Source organism: Micropterus dolomieu, linkage group LG20, assembly GCF_021292245.1.
Source record: "Micropterus dolomieu isolate WLL.071019.BEF.003 ecotype Adirondacks linkage group LG20, ASM2129224v1, whole genome shotgun sequence".
In the NCBI taxonomy this organism is placed as follows: domain Eukaryota; kingdom Metazoa; phylum Chordata; class Actinopteri; order Centrarchiformes; family Centrarchidae; genus Micropterus; species Micropterus dolomieu.
In genome coordinates, this window is record NC_060169.1 from 22463958 (window position 1) to 22482420 (window position 18463).

The 18463-nt window shown below is 38.2% G+C and overlaps 1 protein-coding gene across 1 annotated transcript in view; it reads right to left on the reverse strand.

The window, feature by feature from the left end:
• The window catches only part of LOC123959318 (CUB and sushi domain-containing protein 1-like), a 364541-nt gene that overhangs the window by 282593 nt on the left and 63485 nt on the right, over window positions 1-18463 (reverse strand). The window contains exon 4 of the mRNA XM_046033278.1: window positions 14700-14812. Within this exon, the coding sequence (XP_045889234.1) occupies window positions 14700-14812 (113 nt within the window). The remainder of the gene's footprint in view (window positions 1-14699; window positions 14813-18463) is intronic.

The window sequence follows — 18463 nt, forward strand, 5'->3', positions numbered from 1 at the left end:
AAACCTATCAACTTTTAATGAATCAGTTGTATTTGTGACACCCAGAGTCCCTTTTCACTGGTCATCCTTACCGTTGTTGTAGTGATCATTATGGAATTATGTCTAATACTGCGTTTGTAACCCACCAATTCATCATCCAGACATCACAAACACAAACAAACACACACACACACAAAGGCAACATGCATAAAAAATCTTCTCCCCCTCAAAAAATGTAAAATGTGTGATGTGTAACCTCTTTAACATGAAGTTAACTGAGTTTATCTCATTATCATTACAATGCTTACTATCCCATACCTCAGGATACTTCTGCTCTTATAATGCCAATATAATTATTATGCAGGCTACAGGCCATCTATCAACACTGGTGAACTGGATGGTAAAGTTCTCTGCCACAAACACTAAATCTCCTCAGAAATTATTAATATGTCCAATAGTATTCCACTTATTTGCTCTGTGTGCTCCCCTAAGGTGGGTGTACAGGTCACTTTTCGCGCATGTACACGCTATAGAAGAGTCAAAAATTTAATTTGACTACCCACTTCAATATGAAAACAGGAAGACAAACGATTATATTTCTTTTTTGATGCCCACAAAAACAAACTGAATTAAATCTGGACCTGTTTTTCTGTTTTTCGTTTGCCAGATTTAATAGAATAATTGAATGACCGGATGACACACGGACCCTGCACACAAATAAAACGTCTTCTTTTCTTCTAGAGGAGAGCCTTTTAGTGAAATGCTGTTTCTGCAGTTCTGCAGTTTGTGATGCAGTTGTATTTTATTGTGTTACTGCATGAGTTTCCATCATGTCCACATACAGGTATTTAATTATCAAAAATGTCAGCTAACAGGATGTGGAAAAACAACAACAAAAAAATTGTTTTGATTGTAGCAGTCTAATCTCTAGAAATCTGAAGTGTGATAAAGCTCACAATTATACATTCTTTATGTCCTTAATGCAAATTAAAAACTCTATTATATTTCAAATATCAGCATTATACTTGGTATTGGAGTGAAAAGAGAATATGTGGTGAATGTCTCTCATCTGTGACCCCATATTGACTGAGACTTTGAAAAACATAAGACAGGAAAAGTGTTGATTCGTCTAGCGAGGGATGTCCAAGTTATAAAAATTTTAGATTCATATTCACTGGAACCATGTAACAAGCCACAACTGGAGTTTGATAATAATAATAATCTGCCTCTTTCCCTTGGATGGCACTGATGTGTTAAAGATTTAAGGTGTGAGATAGAGCCAGAGTTAGAAACTCAGACCGTGAAAGCCAGAGAGAAACTGAAAGCATGACTGAGAGTCAGAGAGAGCATGACAGTAAGCGAGCACTTTCTGTCTCGAAGATTTTCACACAGATTTTATAAGCTCTGCTTATCATCTGAGGGAGAAACACAGAGGATAAAATGGAGGCACACAGATATGAAAATGCTACAGAAATCTTTTATCTCTGTCCCCAATTCCCATTGGGTTATTAAAGTGCAATTGAACTGCTTTGAATTGTAACTCGTGGGACATAAGAGATAAGGGACCCCCATGAGAAAATCTAAACTTGGGAGGTCACATGTCACATTATCAGAAAAAAAACATACTTTATATGTTTTAATTTCTGAAGTTCACTGAATGTAGCAGGTCAGCAATCTTTCCATACAAATGTGTGGCGTGATAGACTGTCTATGGTTGTCAGTGAGAAAGTGTACTTCCGATTTACATTTGTGATTCACATTTTCTGTGTCTAGCTGGTTCAACATATAAGTTACAGTATGTGTCGTATGCCTTTGAAAAGACTATTTCCGGTAGAGTATTGAGTTGGACATTCAATACCACTACAGATCTGTAGCCTCACATAATCTCCTTCATGAATCATCAACTTGTGTAATGGCAGACATGCCATCCGACTGAGTGGGACGCCCCACCAGGATTAGAACTCTATTTAGAGTGGCACCAGTGGTAGCACTAGGCCGATGGTTAGAGAAGTTCGCAATGTTTATTCAATGAACCTGCCTCAAACCTCAATGAAATACACTAAGTGCCTTAATTCAAAGACTGGATTTCTTGATGGATGCAACCCATGACGGCGAGTCCCTTAGAGGATCTGAAAGCCAGAATGAACCAGTTCCACCGCCACAGACAAGAGTGTCCGGCCTGCCAGAGACCAGAACTAATGGTGCATTTGGGTCGTCCCTTATCAAGTTGTAAAGTCAAATATTTTGAAGTGACCATGATGTCACCCTTGTATACCCTCTGATAGATGCCTACCTGAATGCAAACACCTGGGAGATACTACATGATCATGTGATGTCTCCAGACAAGGTTTCAAAAACATTTACAGAATCATTTTAGAAGAATACCTAATGTGCATTATCATGAATGCCTGTCATGACAGCAGCCTCAGCTGTTTTTATTTTGCGTTCAGTCTACCACTCTGTCCCAGCCTCCAGCCACCCCTGCCTTCCATTTTCTAAGGAACTTTCCCCACCTGTCATTTTTCACCTGTCTACCAGCTGCCCTTGGACATTCCCACCAAACTTGGTCACCTGATTCCCACATCCACCTGCTCATGTGTCCTGGATTTGTTGCTTTCTTGTGCCTGACTGTAAGCCTGCTAATTTTAACACTGAGTAAAGTCCTTTTTCTTCAGCCTGTTCTGCCTCAGTGTCTATGTTTGGGTCCTTAAACCTAATGCCCCATACACACAGCTGGGACAATGCCATAAAACAATACATAAAGGAACAAAGGATATTCCGTTAGTATTTCTATAATTTTACTGTCCTTGCATTCCTTTGAATTCAACTTCAGGAGGAAAAACATTATATTTAAAGTTCAAACTGATACATTTAAAGATGTTAAAGTGTTTAAAGTGTTTGATTTAATGAATTCCAATTCCTTTTGCACAAGATGTGATAATTTAAAGATAAATTATGAAGCAGTAACATGTACTCCCACTCCGCCAACAAGGAAAAAGAAATTACAGTAAAGGTAGAGATCAAGGCCTTCTAGGCAAATATGAATGGACTAATAATTGCAAGGAGACATCCATAGGAGGTGAAAAAGTATTTCTTTCATGCAGACCTAGTTTTTGATTGGACAATGTATGAAAAGGAACATCAACGGATGGCTACATTCTGAATGAACACATAACAGATGTGAGTTAGACGGTTGTAGTTATGGTCATTTAGAATCCTATGATTTCCGCAATGCAGAAAACATAGACAGAATTGTTGAATCGTGAAAAAATGGAATCAACTGTAAAATGCGGAATCTTGTGGAATCTGGCAAAATTTGGATGTAATTTATAAAAAAACTGGGGTTGCCGCATTATTAACCCCCCCGCACCCCACCAGCACTTAAGCCAAACAAAGGGTGTCATTTACTGTGCTGCTTCTGTGGGGCTCATCACCTCCTCCACGCCACTTTGTGGCTGTATGGGCGGAGTCAGATATTCAGTTGGAAGAAAATGTTAGAAGTTCATTTTCTGCTCAAGCTTTGTAAACAAGGAGGTCAGCTGAGAGAGAAGCCTCCATCAGACCCACTTATTACTGTGTGTTCCAGCAGCATATGGAGGCTGTCCTGCAGAAGATCCGTGGGAAGAAATTATCAGTGGCCTAATCAACTATGGTAATAACCTCTTTAATAGTCCCAATAATTAATTACATATCCATTTGAATATTACTATTTATTTGCATGATACATCAAATTCATTGATATTGATTAAATGTTTTCACATTGAATTGTTGAAATTGTATTCATCCACCGCATAATTAAACACTGAAGACAAAATGTGCTGAAATTGTAAAACATAGGAAAAATAGATAAAATCTGGAAAAAATTAAAATGGATTTCTTGCAAAATACATTAGGGATTCACATCTTCACTGGTCTCGCGGTTTCGATTATGATTATCCTGTATTCAGTTCGTTTCAATATTACGATGCATCACCATGGAGGGAATCTCTTGGCACCTTATTACAATTATGAGGGCTACAATGAGATTGTAAAACGAATTGGATAAAGATGTATTTTACTAACTGTGTGACTACCTGGTACTTATATAAGTAGTAGTATAAGTAATGATCCAACCAAGTAGGTAGTAATGACAGGCAGCTATCTAGCGTTACATCAAATAAATGTAGCTAACGATACATAGCATTATTGCATTATTACAGCATTTCTGTAATAACCTCTGACCTCTGTTGCTGCTATTTTCATTTCTCATGCTGCTATTAGTAGTATAGAATCAGATACGGGTTGAACCAAGCACTTTGCAATGCTCCACCCAAACCACGTTCACTCTGCCTTAACAGATCTGCTATTTTTTTGTCTTGTCTAGTGTAGTTACATGTTTGTGCCTTGTCTTATTGTAATCTTGTTTTGAGCAACAAGGACCGTGAGAAACGGCATTTCGTTCAGTTGTGTACTTGATATGTGGATGAATGACAATAAGCAAACTTGAAACAGCAGCCAAAAAAGATTCTGTTAGCTTTCCTCCTCAACTTCCAGACCGCAGTCTGAAGAGGAGATGTTTGCTAGCGCTAACCAACTTCACTTTTCCAGCAGTTGGAAAACAACAGACAGGCTTTACTTAAAAGACGCACTGTGAGCTACATTGTACACTTACTGCCTGACTGAAACTTACTGCTCATCTTTTCCTCTGCTACTCTTACTTCCACTGTCACTTTCTGCCGCCTGTCACATAGACGTCCTTTGAAGAATGAAGGGTGGACGCTAGCTAAGCATTACCGTGCTCGCACAGTGTGTGAGTGAAAATCATTAACGCTAGTTGCGTATTGATTTTAATGATCGTGTGAAATTTTTGTAGGGGCAGTCATTCATTCAGCAGCTGCCGTGTGCCAAATAGGGAGAACACGTCTCTGTTATGTGCACACCACAGACAGTCCGGTGCTGCACTTCCATATTTCCGAGTTCCACCTTTTTCGTTCCGTCAACATTACGTTATCAGTTAACATTTATTATAATCGATTATTGACATCTGTGAATCGATTCAGAATCGTTCAAGTCCGCATCGCAATGCATCTAAGAATCAATTATTTTCCACACCCCTGAAATACATGCACAAAAACACAGTTGCAACGAAAGCTTTAATACAACATGTACAACATTGCATGTGGGTGTATGTTACATTCTCTACAGACACGCATTTCAGAGAGAAAAATTGTACTTTGGGCAATTGCTAGACAGTGGCGCTGAACTTAATACAGTTATTTCCTGGAGTGGATTTTGTGCAGAGGAAAACCACACAGGTTCTAAGTCTGAATAGCTGTCTGAGTCCTCAGATAAGTCTACAGTGTGAACGCTGATGTACACAGTTTTGGCAGAAACTGTTCATTATGTACGCCTGACTCAACTCTAAATATGGTCCGATACCTTCAGCTGCTCAAGAAGAGCTGTACAGTTGCCAACAAAGCAGCACTGTGGATGTGCTGAACAATTCCCAGGTGTGAGTGTGAGCATATCTCCCATCTTCTGCTTTTGGTTACTGTCCTGACAGTCCAGTTCGCCCCAAAGAGATTGAGAATAGCACATAAACGGTGCTAAGTTCAAACCACTTAGATGTCATATTGACTTTGCTACATGGTGGAAAGTTGATTACACACTCACCACACTCTCACTACAAGTATGTGTGTAAGAGAGAGGAGGAGAGAGACTGATAGTGTGTGTCTTGGCTCCGACAACATGCTTTGATGACGGTGGTATCACCCTTGAACACTCCTCTGCTACCCCACCATGTGCACACACACAGCAGGACAGTTGACATTGCTGCTTCGATCAATGTAGCTGACTACTGCTGGCATCGTAACAACAGCGTTATATGACACACTCCCACAGTGAGGAGCTTCCTATGGCGTTCCAGTCAATATGGGTTAATGGTGTAACGGACTGCTTCTCCTCTCTCAACGTGTCTCACTCTTTCGCTGTCTTTATCTCTCCAGCGCACACACACCCAAACACACAAATACATAGCAGCACCTGCCTATCCAAGTTGGCAAATCCACTTCCTTCCTTTAATGATTTGCTCTGTGTGTTTGCTCTAAGAAGCTTCCCTGCTGAATCCATTGGCTTTGACTAAACTTGCCAATCTATTATTCTCAATGAAGGGCACACAGATACTGATAGAAGCAGGGGATAACAGGTCGATAGTGGGCTAAAATAGGCTATGCACTGCTAACAGAGAAATGCAGTAAATGTCAGTCATAATCATAATCATTGATATCCTGCTGAAAAAAAGCCCAAGCTCTGCAGAAAGGTAGGAAATCACATTTTTTATGTTTTCTTTATCATTTCTCTCAGTTGCTTGCAGCATCATTTCCACTTAAGATATGAAGGAATATTATATTATATTTTGACAAACCTAACCTGGATACAATATAAACCTGAAATGACATTATAAGGTATATAATCTTGTCTTTTTTATGTGTGCGTTTGAATTTGTGCTTTCATTTACATGCATGTGTGCATGTGTGCTCTACTCTAAGACATCCTATTATATGATCTCAAAGCAATTTCCATAAACATATTATGTTTACACCAAGGCCATTAATTTAAGTCATGTCAACTATTTCCACTTGAAACAGCTAACATTTTACACACACACACGCACACACACACACACACACACATATATATATATATATATATATATATATATATATATATATATAAAACCCATTCCATCAGTATACACGCAAACCATTTCCTTCAACAAGCTAATCAAAAGGAAATCCAAATTAATTTATTTTCCTTTGGAATGACTGAGACTTGTTTACCCTTTTACTTTCACTCAGATAAATGGAGTCTGTGTTGCTGTTGCCAAATCTACAAGCTCAATATTTCTCTGATGAAAGCAGTTATTATTATTGTGAATCTATAAATGCTACATATAGAACACAGGGATTTTCCTACATCAGCAGCTAAAGTGGTCTCAGAATAAACGTATGCTTACAGAACTGTAGCTGATCATTACTGGTGATTAAACTATCCAGATAAATTCAAAACAATAATGGCAAGAGTGATGTGTGATTACATGTTTCGGCACCAATGAATGGAAAATATTTCTTATGCAAGTCCATGATACTTTTTGCCACTGAGCAGAGAGTACAACTGTATTTTAGATTTACATTTATCTCTATGGATACACAAAAAACAGATTGAGCACATTGGTTGATGATCTCTGAACCTTGATAATGCAACTTTTATTTAGCAAGTTGGCCAACTGGATTATATTTTAGAACCTGACAGACTGGTTGACTCTCATTCAAACAGGCCAAGATCTTTGTACAAAAACAAAGTACAGCATGGGGTGAAAACTGGATTTATAAATGCAATGTGGGATGGAGCATGTAGTGAGAAATTAATTCAGGTTGTGAGTCAACAATTAAAACATTACAGGGCAATCCCCACAGAAAGCATTTTTGACATTTGTCACTCATCAATCTCATTGAACAAATATGCTCCTAATTTTATCTATTTATTCAGATTCCAACTAACACGTAACAGGGGACCCACCTGTATTTCTTTATGCTCCAAGTTGTTTTTTGTTGGTGCACTTAGTGAAGGGTAATCTCAGTTCTTTCAATTAAAAATATCCTGCTTTCTGCAGCACATGTTTTGAATAAACAGTATCTGTAATGATTGAGGAAGCTTTCTGTTGTCGCTATAGGTATATTTTTCCCAGCCACTATATTGCATGTAGGATTAAAATGAAAGAATCAATGAATCAAAGCAAGTCTGTTATATTCTGTATACTTCTTATTACTAGACTTGAAAACAAATTTCTGATGTTACACAGCCTAGTGAAGGCAGTTGACCAGTATCTTCACCTTCTCAGGAGCCACTGCTGACAGGACAGCTGCTTCTGAGGACATTGACGGACAAACGCAGACTGGAGTCTGTGTTGACGGAACAGATGGATGCTTACACACCACTTCTTGCCTGTGATGTGAATTTCCAGGAAGAGTCCTGGGCGTTGGCAAATCATGTACCTACCAACCGAATAACTGACAACCAAACAAACTAATTAACATAAGTAAATTATTGATTTATTGGGTGAATTAGTTAGTTAAAAGTCATAAAAAAGGACTATTACACTTATGACATAATTACTGTTAGTAAATATATACACTGTATTTCTAATAAACTATTTTGTTGTTTATATTGACTTGATTACAAAAAAGTCTATCTGAAAATCACTCCTCCATAATACTTGTTCTTGTCACTCTGACAACATCCCATAGTTTTGTTCATATTATGTCACAACTCCCATCTACAGTAGTGCAATTTTCTGCAATGGCTATTTGGAGCCCTCTGAGATTTAGCAAGGCGAAACTCTGTGAAATAAAGGCACCACTAAGAAAACTATCTGGCTAGAGGCATCGGAAAAAACTCTAGATGAATAAATCTTTCTTATGTGTAACATCAAGTCAAAGGACCCAAAATCCCCGAGCAGGAGGCTGCGATCTTTTTGCATCCCGTCCAGTGGTTGGTGGCTACAGGGCTCTTGCCACAGTCTGTGCAAAGCCTTGCATCAAGTCAGCAAGATTTGGAAGCTCCTAGAAGTGTTCCTAATGGATTCTACACCAGTCTGTACAGCAGGGACAGGGAGAGAGAGATACACAGAAAGAGAGAGAGAGAGAGAAAGGGAGACACGGTGGAAATGCCAACGCCAAAGGGGATGAACTTCCTGCAATTTTACAGATATACACACATTCAGGCATGGGCACTCACACATTACATGTTGTAATGCAGTGTAAAAGTGATACCCCATAATAACCTATACATGGTGACACGGTGAGTATTGCCATAACAACAAGAAATGAGAAAAAACATATGTAACACATGCACTTGAACATGAACAGACACACACAGGCCTGCCCCTGTCTTTCTTTCCTCTTCTTTTCTGTATTCACATCTCCCTATCTATCTTCTCCCTCTATTGCTTTTCCTGAATGAGCCCTATATAATCTCCGACAGCCATGTATGCATGCGTGTGCTTGTGTGTGCATGAGCCTTTTGTGTGTACGTGTGTTTGTGTGTGTGTGTGTTTCCTTGTCTTTAATGTGCAAAGTCCTTTTAAAGGTTTTCCAAGTTGTGTTTTTCACAGAAGTCCCTTAACAGGAGAGGAAACTCTGCAGCTAGCCTAGGGACTGAAAAATGTACACCCGGCCTCTTTCTCTCAAAGTGTGTGTGTGTGTGTGTGTGTGTGTGTGTGTGTGTGTGTGTGGGGAGAGTGGGTGTGGGCTGTTGAGACTTTAAAGATGATGTTTCTACTTTGTCATAAAAGTGAAAGGTGGCGGTGGGAGTCAATAATCTCTCTCTCTCTCTCTCTCTCTCTCTCTCTCAAACACACACGTACAATGCTCAACTGTTGTAGTAGATATTGTACGTAATCATCAACATAATAAATAGGCCTACTTAATTAGAGCAGTTCAAGGTGTTAAATGAGTATTGATAAAACATATTTTCTTCTGAAATAAGAAATACATTTTACTAATAAAATAAGATGTACCACAGTTTTGTTTTTGACTGCTGATTGTTTACTCATCTTAACCGGTTGGTAGGTAAGGACGTTAGGTTACGTCAGTTAAGTTCCGTGCGTTCATTCGCTTGTAAAATGACACGCCATCCCTGCACAACTTACAGACTAAATGACGTGAAATGACACATGAAAAGCAAAAAGGCTATAATTTTTCCATCTAAAGTCATGAGGATTTGACATTTGTTAGGGTCTGTACCAAACAAACATGTTTTCTTACATCTGAAGAACAAGATTTGCAGGCCAGGATATCTCTGCAGCACTACAGTACTTCATCATACTGTTGTTGTTTTTTTGTCACATTTTAGCTTTATAAAAAAATTGTAGCTTCTGCCGTTTGGGTATTGCACTTGGGCATACATTTAATTGTGCAGCCCTAACTGACACATTTCCCAACATTTCATGAGCCGTGTTGTTTGCTGAAGAACAGCTTACTTTAGTCAAAAAGGGCTTGGAACCAGGAAGAACTCATGTCTGTTTAATACATTTCCCTTTGTTTCAGGGTAAGTCAGAGACTAATGTAAATAAAGTAAGGCCCTGAATCCACCTGGTTTCTTCTTACAGGTAGTAGCACTTAGCGAATGCTCAGGGGAAGTCCTTCTTGTTGCTAAGAAAATTGCAAACTCATTTGAGGCGAGGCAATCTTTGACTGAAAAGATAAAATATTTATAACTTTTGCCATTTGGCATCATGACTGCTAAACACATGTTAAGCTCACAGCTCCAGAAGGACTGTGCACCAAGGCATCTGACTTCAGAGAGAGGGCCCTCGTGGACACACGACCCGGGGCTTAATCCATTCTGTTTCCAACAAATCCATAACTATGGCTGCAGGTGTAACTCCTGATGAAGCAACTGTAACAGTTTATATTCACCGACTGATTCCTGAACACAGAGGCAACAAATATAAATATTTAAAATCATTCTGATTTATTTTGCAGGACAAACAGACGGAGACGACGCATCTGAATACAAAGCACCATCAAAAAAAAACATCACTGTTAAAAAAAAATGAGTGAAGCACTTCAAATGAATTTGATGATATGTGTGTTTTACCCCTAATATTGTAAAAACAACAAACTGGACATATACACTGATACAAAATCCCGTCCTTCTGTTTGTTTACCCTGCCTCTCTTCATCCTAGCCATCTCTCTCCAAATGGCTCTATCTCTCTCTCTCTCTAGGACCCCACCCTACACCCCCCTTTTGGGGGAATTATTTGATGATTATCTTGTCTCACAAAGTTTGCAAACTTGCTTTTTTTATCAGCAAGGCCTTGCTTTCCACTACTTATAGCTTTATTTTACCAACCCTCCCACTCTCTTTCTCTTTCTCCATTATTCCCTCTCTCAGGCGACTGGGGTCTTATCAGTTAGCTATGTGTTCAGACTTATAGTTCAATTTGGTTTCTTTAATAAAAGGATAGAACAGAGAAAATAATGTTAACAGAACTGACTATGTTAACAGAGATGGGCTGACAGATAGACAGGGGAGACAGGTTGTTAAGGACAATAAAAAGACAGGGCCGAATAGATTCTTTGTTAGCGTGAATTAGTTTAAATGAACAGAAGCAGAGAAAGAGTGTGGAAGGAAGCGGGTGACAAGGATGAGAGTAGAAAAAGATTAAGCAAGAAATAGAGAGAAGGTAGGTGTGTTGGAAGAGTAAATTTTTTTGAATAATAATGTTTTCATTTTGGCAAAAACAGTTCATGTTCCATGGGGAAATTTGATTGCAGCATGAAGTCATAGTGATGACAGGAACAAGAACCGAAATGCAAAGACAACCATTAAAGCAAAACATCAACAGCCTGCTAAGAGGTTTTGGGATATGGGCAAGGTGTGACGCCCTGTGGGGTCATGTGTGGGTGTGGGCGATCTCTATCTGGGCACCTGGGCTAATTGCCCTGTAGGCTATTTGTAACTCTGTCTTTTCATTCTGCGGAGGTTGCTGCTGGGCTGAGGACAGACAGACGGACCTACCTCTCTGCTAACTTGCCAACATCTGTTTCACTCCACAGGTTCCACCTTTGCCTTGGTTTCTGGATATGTTGTTTTAGTTGATAGTTATTATTTCTTGCACATTACAACAGCCTCACACACATTTTCCATGCATCCATCATCCTGACCTGACTGAAACCACTGATGTTCATACCCTATACTTGTTCACTTTTACTTTGGCACCAGCCTTAATTTGGTTAATTTTGGTTTAATAAACATATTTTGTTAAACTTTTACCATGCAGTGTCTCCCTTTTGTTGTGGCCTTTTGAGCCAGCTCATAACAAGGTTTTAAACACTATAACAAAATCAGAGAATGCGTCTTTAAGTTTAAATCATAATCAGAAACAATAATAAAAACACTAACAACTCAGAAATGTGTATTTAGTAGTTTAAAGCAGGGAGAACAAAACTATGAACAACAGATTTCAACAGAGAAGTTTACAGGCAAGCGTCAGTTCAGTGATTAGAAGACAACCACAATATAAGACTAAATCCAAATGTCAACTTCCTGGATTTGTGGACTGAGCCACTGATTTTGATTATATAGGGCGTTCCCTGTCATCTTGTGAAGTCTGAGGGTGTTGAGCCATAAGGATATATATACCATGAGATGTGACATCAGATCTGAAATGGTTATGAATTCAAGTTCCCTACCCTGCAACCTATAATAGCCAAGTATTTTTATGATCAGCTCTTAACAGTATCCACATTAGCAATTATTGCAAGCAATGTGCAGGGTCTGCTGCTTTACATGACAGAGATTAGGTTAAAGGATAAATAAAAGAGCAGAAAGGTCGATATGCCAAATAAAACTTTCCCTTTACTGAACATGCACACTGCTAAAATTACATTCACATCAAATATTCAACTCAGGATCCTCACATCGTAGGCGGTCCCACTACATGTGTTGGTTGGATGAAAACAAACTTTTGCCTGTCTAACTCTGCAGATTATAACAAGTATTCCAAATTAGAGTTGAATGGTGGATCTGCTTTGGATTAAGCCTAACTGATTACAGACACAGTGGTGCTTCTCACATTGCTTAAAGTAACATTCAGTCAGGCTTTGGATTGAACAACTTGAGAAGACAGCTGAGAAGTGTTTCTTGGTTCACAAGTCAAACAGGCCTGCCTAGGTTGTTATTTGTGGTCTTGATTTGAGTTAACAGGAATATTTGTGTGTTATCTTTAAAATGTGGTTAAAGTTGCAGTGTCAGTAGCGCTCCCTTAGCATTTGAGATGCGCAACTTATTAATATCATGTTATATTAGACATGCAATTAGCTTTTTTCTTCTTTATTACATGTGCCAAAGGATATGGTTTGTAATAGTTGTTTGTTTCTCATTTGGTCCTTTGAACAATTTCCTTTTTTTATTTAACTGCATTTTGCACATGCAACAGGTCAATAGTGTTAAATTTCAAAGTTTATCTTCCCTTGGATTCCCTGCTGTGAGACTGCAGACCAAACTACATCTTCTTACATCTATACTGAATCAAAATTTGTTTTTATTAATTTATTAATTTCATATCATTTTAAGTTTATGTTCTTAGTTTTTCTTTCTTTGTTATCCGGTACTGGGTATTAAAGTAAACAGCTAACCAGTTGGAACTTGCACATACCATGACTGATCTCATATACACCAAAAAACTAAACATTTAATAAATGTCATGCCTTGTTTTGATGCAAGAGTGCCATTTATTTTAAACACACACACACGTGTTCTGACCCACAAATTCACATACATTATCATTTTACACACACATGCATCAATTTTTGAAGTCTGGGACATGAATGAAAACAAAATATAATAGAACAGAAAGACATTAGCAGAAAGACGTGTCAGTTGTATACACACAAGCATGCACACACCACGTGCACATGCACACACAAAATCACAATCACTCCTGAGGCAACAAACACACTTAAGGTTCCCCACAGATGTGAAAAGGAACAATGGAAAGAAAAAAAAGACAAAGTACTTCCTGAAGAAGGTTTAATGGCTGTCAGGTTTGCCAAACACACAAATGACACACATCTAGGAACACACACACAACAATATACAGTATACACAGACAAAGTGAGATAAAGGTGAAACACACACACAAACACACCCACACACACGGGAATAAGTGTGTATATCTTGAGTTTGACTTTGATATTTAGAGTTCATGATTCACAGATGAACTGTTATGCAAGCGTAATGGAGGGTGTGTGTATGTGTGTGTGTGTGTGTGTGTGTGTGTGTGTGTGTGTTTATGTGTGTGTTTGTGTGTGTATGTGTGCATCTTCAAAAGGTCAGGCTAAGCATTTGTGTTGCATGTCAACAGGCACACAACATGGAGAAGTCCGATATACACATTTCATAATACACACATAATACACAGAGCAAAACACCATGCAGCCAGGACGTCAACACAACAAGCACTGATGTGAGCATTGGACCTCTCAATGTATAAAAAAGAATACAGGTTTGACTATCGAATATGTATAGATAAATTTTGTATATGTTACAGTAGTCCCAACCCCATGGAGGGATGACGAAGACCACAGCTCTGGGCTGCGAGCCAAGAGTCGCCCACACAGAGTTATTAACATGAACGGTTATTTTCATAAATCAGAAGTAGGGTTCAGCCATACAGTTTCACCATGAGTCCAGAAAAGAATGTGTGTATATCAACACTCGTTCAACTACTTTAATAAACAAAAAGAGTTGGGGCACTCACAGTTTATTAAACTAACTTCTTTCTAATTTATGATCCCAAACACATATCATCTGATTCATATTAAGAAAAACAACGAAGGTTTAAAAATGTCACTTAGAGATAGAGATAGAAGATAAAAGAGATAACCTGAATTATCAGCTCCACCCATGTGTCACTCCAAACAAGTGCAACCATCCTGGCATTTGGATACTTTCAAAAAGACAAAATATAATTTCTAAATACTACAATTGTTGTGAATACTTTACGTGCTGGTCAGTTTAAATCAATCAATAATGGCCAGCATTATTTTCATTTTGTTTTTCAAACACAATTTTCCAACACAGGTTAATCACTTCACAAGTAAGATTTGTCATCACTGTTGCCTCCGAAATTGTCTGTGTATCATCACTATGCACACGCACACATTGCCTTACCTTCGTATACAGCTTTGAAGCCTTGTGCACTGACAGCAAAGTCTGTGGTAAACCACAACGCCAATATAGATCCACTGCTGACTATAGGGGAGGGCAGCATGAATCCTGACAATCTGAAAAACAGAAATAAATGTTTTTTTTAAAAATACATCTCTGAAACACACCAAGACAGTACTGTTGACCTCAAACAAAGCAAAAAATAAGGCAAGATAAAATCGGCAAACCTGAAACAGAAAAATAAATAAGTATATGACAGTAAAAACAACTGTGTTCATTGTTAATCATGTTGATGTTGTGGTTAAGACCCCTAGCCCTGAAGCCATATAGACTCCTGCTGGCTTGAAATCGGGTCCCTCCAAGATCTTCTCTTTTGTGTTTTACCGACTCTGTGCTCCACACAGGTTTCCTGCTGTTTTCTTCATTGAAGAAAAGGAGATTGAAGGCAGTGATGTTCCCACTCTCTAAAAATAAAGTATATGCATTTGATACAAGATCCACTATTCATGATAACCAACCGTGTGGTGAGCCCAGACACTGTGCACAATGCAGACTGAAAATAAAAACATAATAATTTGCACTAGAACAGGTAAAGTCAAGTGTTGCTTGAGTCTGATACAGAAAGGTGAGCTCTTGATTACACTGGAGGTAGTGCTGAAACATCCATTTGAGGCTTAATTGAGAGGTGATGGTTAAACACTTTGAGGAGGAGAATAGGGAGGATTCTGAATGAACAAATAACACAACTTTGAAAGAGCTGAAATAGAAAGAAATGAATGGGGTATTGACTTGCGAAAGTAATGATGATGAAAGGATTTATAATGAAGAAACATTTATAAGACGGAAAAACTCTAAGCACCTCCAAGTTGGATCCTGCCCCAGATGATGCAATTCAAGTATCTGGGAATTTTGCAACAAAGCTCTCAATTTACCAGTAGACGCACTGTATTTCCCTATCCGTTCCGGAGTTTGTGGTGAGTTCTGAGCTGAGTGAGAGGCTGAGCTGAATAAAAACTAGCACATTCCTAACCAGTGTTACTGTAATATTATTACTTTTCCCAACAGTGTAATGGACAGTTATATTATTACAGTTACTAATCCAGGTAACTCTGCCTTACTGCGTTACTAGAACGCCATTTTTTTGTCCTTGACATGAATGTACGACTGCCACGCAGGTCAGCGGCAGTTCAATGGAGAAGCCAGACATTATGTCAGCTTTTAGCCAAAAAGCTAAACGAAGAATGGAAAGCAAGGGAGAGAGGTGTTCTTTCGACAGCTGTAAGTAGCTACTGCCATTGTCACAGTCTAAGATGCAAAGAACGTTGCAACTTTGTGCGACCAGCAAAAAGCTTTTAACCGCAAACAATTCTACATCTTACATCCTACCCCAGTTGCTACAGCCAGTTATGCATGCACTGTCAGGAGACAGGGTCGTTAAGCAACTTTTTGTGTTTTTTATACCAGTGAATACTGCTCTTATAAATACAATGTGTAAAAAAACAGTATAGCTCATAAGTCAGGATTGGCTTTATTTATTTTTTTTAGCCGGTGATGTGTCCGGTGACATATACATATGTATACATATGTATACATATATACATATATATACATATATATACATACATATATATATATATATATATATATATATATATATATATATATATATATATATATATATATATATATATATATATATATATATATATATATATATAGTAACATAACTAGTTACTTTTAATACCAGTAATAAGTAAAGTAATATTATTACTTTTTTAAGGAGTAACTGGTAACTTCCTACAATTTCTGAGTAACTTGCCCAACACGCTCCTTACAGCTAACATCTGGATGTCTGTCTAAACACACCTTTAGACACAGCAGACAAAGATTCTGCTAAATGCTAATCATCTTTAGTTTCACCAAAGCTCAATATCCTATATCAAAAGCTAGATCTTCCGTTAGGCAGCACCAAAAGTCTTTACTGGATAAAAATGCTTTACTTTTGAGAGCATCTTTTTCAAATGAATACATAAACAACAACAATGTTATGATGAATGTTTTCTGTGTGTGTTGGACTCAAACAGCAAGCTTGCTCCCTGTTTTGTTTGTGGTTTCCCTGGGCAGCATTTCTGGGTGCAGCCAAAAAGTGGAAAGTGTCCACTTTGATAATCTTGTACAGATGATGTAGCTCTGTTGGCTTTATCAAACCGTGACCTTCAGTGCACAACGGACTATGGTGGATTGCCCCCTCTGGTTTCCGAGCATGTTGATGCCCCATATGAAGAACTTGATATTGAAGGTAAAAGCTCTCATGTTCCCAGTAGAGCTACAGTATGCCCCATCCTCTTCCCAAAGCTCTTGGTAGAAAGAGTGAGAATACACAAGCAAGGGGCCAAAATGCCTTCATGGGATGTTTAACAGATTAATTTAGCTGTTCTAACTTATAAATACTTTGTGCATTTTTCAATACTTTTCTCATTTTCCCCCCACTCAGGCTATTGTTTTGATGCATGCAATGCATCATTTCATATTTACATTTAATTGTGCCACTGTTCAATGTGTCCATGAAAGTGAGCAGAGTTAATTAACTCTTGATATATCCAAATCAGAAAAATAATTAGAGGACAAGTTTGGACAGAATCAATTTTCTGCGGTTCACTATTCACAAACATATGTAACAATGAAAGGGGAGGAGAGACAAAACCAAAGGGAATCAGTAGAGGGACGAATAAAGGGAAAAGAAAGACAGACATTAAAATGGTATTCAAATGCTATCACAATGAGTCTGGTTTCTGTATTACTGGCAGACATTTTATACAATTCATTTTTCATTGCTTGAAAGGTCAGCTAGGTCAACAGGCTGAGTTGAAGCAAAAAAGACAGAATGAAAGTGGGAAAGTGAAAAAGAGACAGATACGAAAAATGGTCTGAAGAAAGAAAGGTCGATGGACAAAAAAGGCAATAAAAGAGTAAGCCATTTAACTACCAACACAGAGGACAGTGAAAACAGAGAATGATGAAAAATTTATAATTTTAATTTTCTGGCCTTAAAGCAAGGACACCAAGGACAGACAAGAAGAAATGAAGGGAGCGCACGAAATGCGACAAACAGAAAGAGAGATGGAAGGAAGAGAGGAGACAGAGGAAATGGAGGAAAGACAGAACGGAGAGGGGTGTGAGGTGTGTGAGACGAGACCAGAGGAGAAAAGAGAAGCTAGTAAGAGGAGAAAGGGTTTGCTTCTCATACTTGTGAATTACATTTTTTCTCTACTTAACCACATTAGCGTCCAGCAGCTCAATTTAGTTTTGTTCCATTGTATACACTGAGCCAGTAATGTAATGTTTGGGGTACTTGGAGGTTTTTTGGGGGGGGCAAGGCTTGTTAAATGATGTGTGCCAGTTATACCACTGGAGAGTAGGGCATGCTAATAGTTTTTGCAATTTCTTTGGGCATGCTTAAGCTCACACACACTGAAACCTGATTATTATTGTTCATTATTCTCTATATTATTAGATTATTTGTCAAGTTGTGTTGATTACTACAGTTTGTACTTGTGTAGTAGCTTAATATCTGTACAGTAAAAGTGATAAACCAACCTACATGTTTGTATTATTATTATTATTATTATTATTATTGACTACAGGTTAATTTCAGAAAAACGCACGGATTAATTTTTTTTAGCTGTAAACATATTCACATACATGCGTGCTGGCAAAGTATGGTCATATAGTTCCTTGTTTTTCAGAGGATAAAATGCGGTTTTATA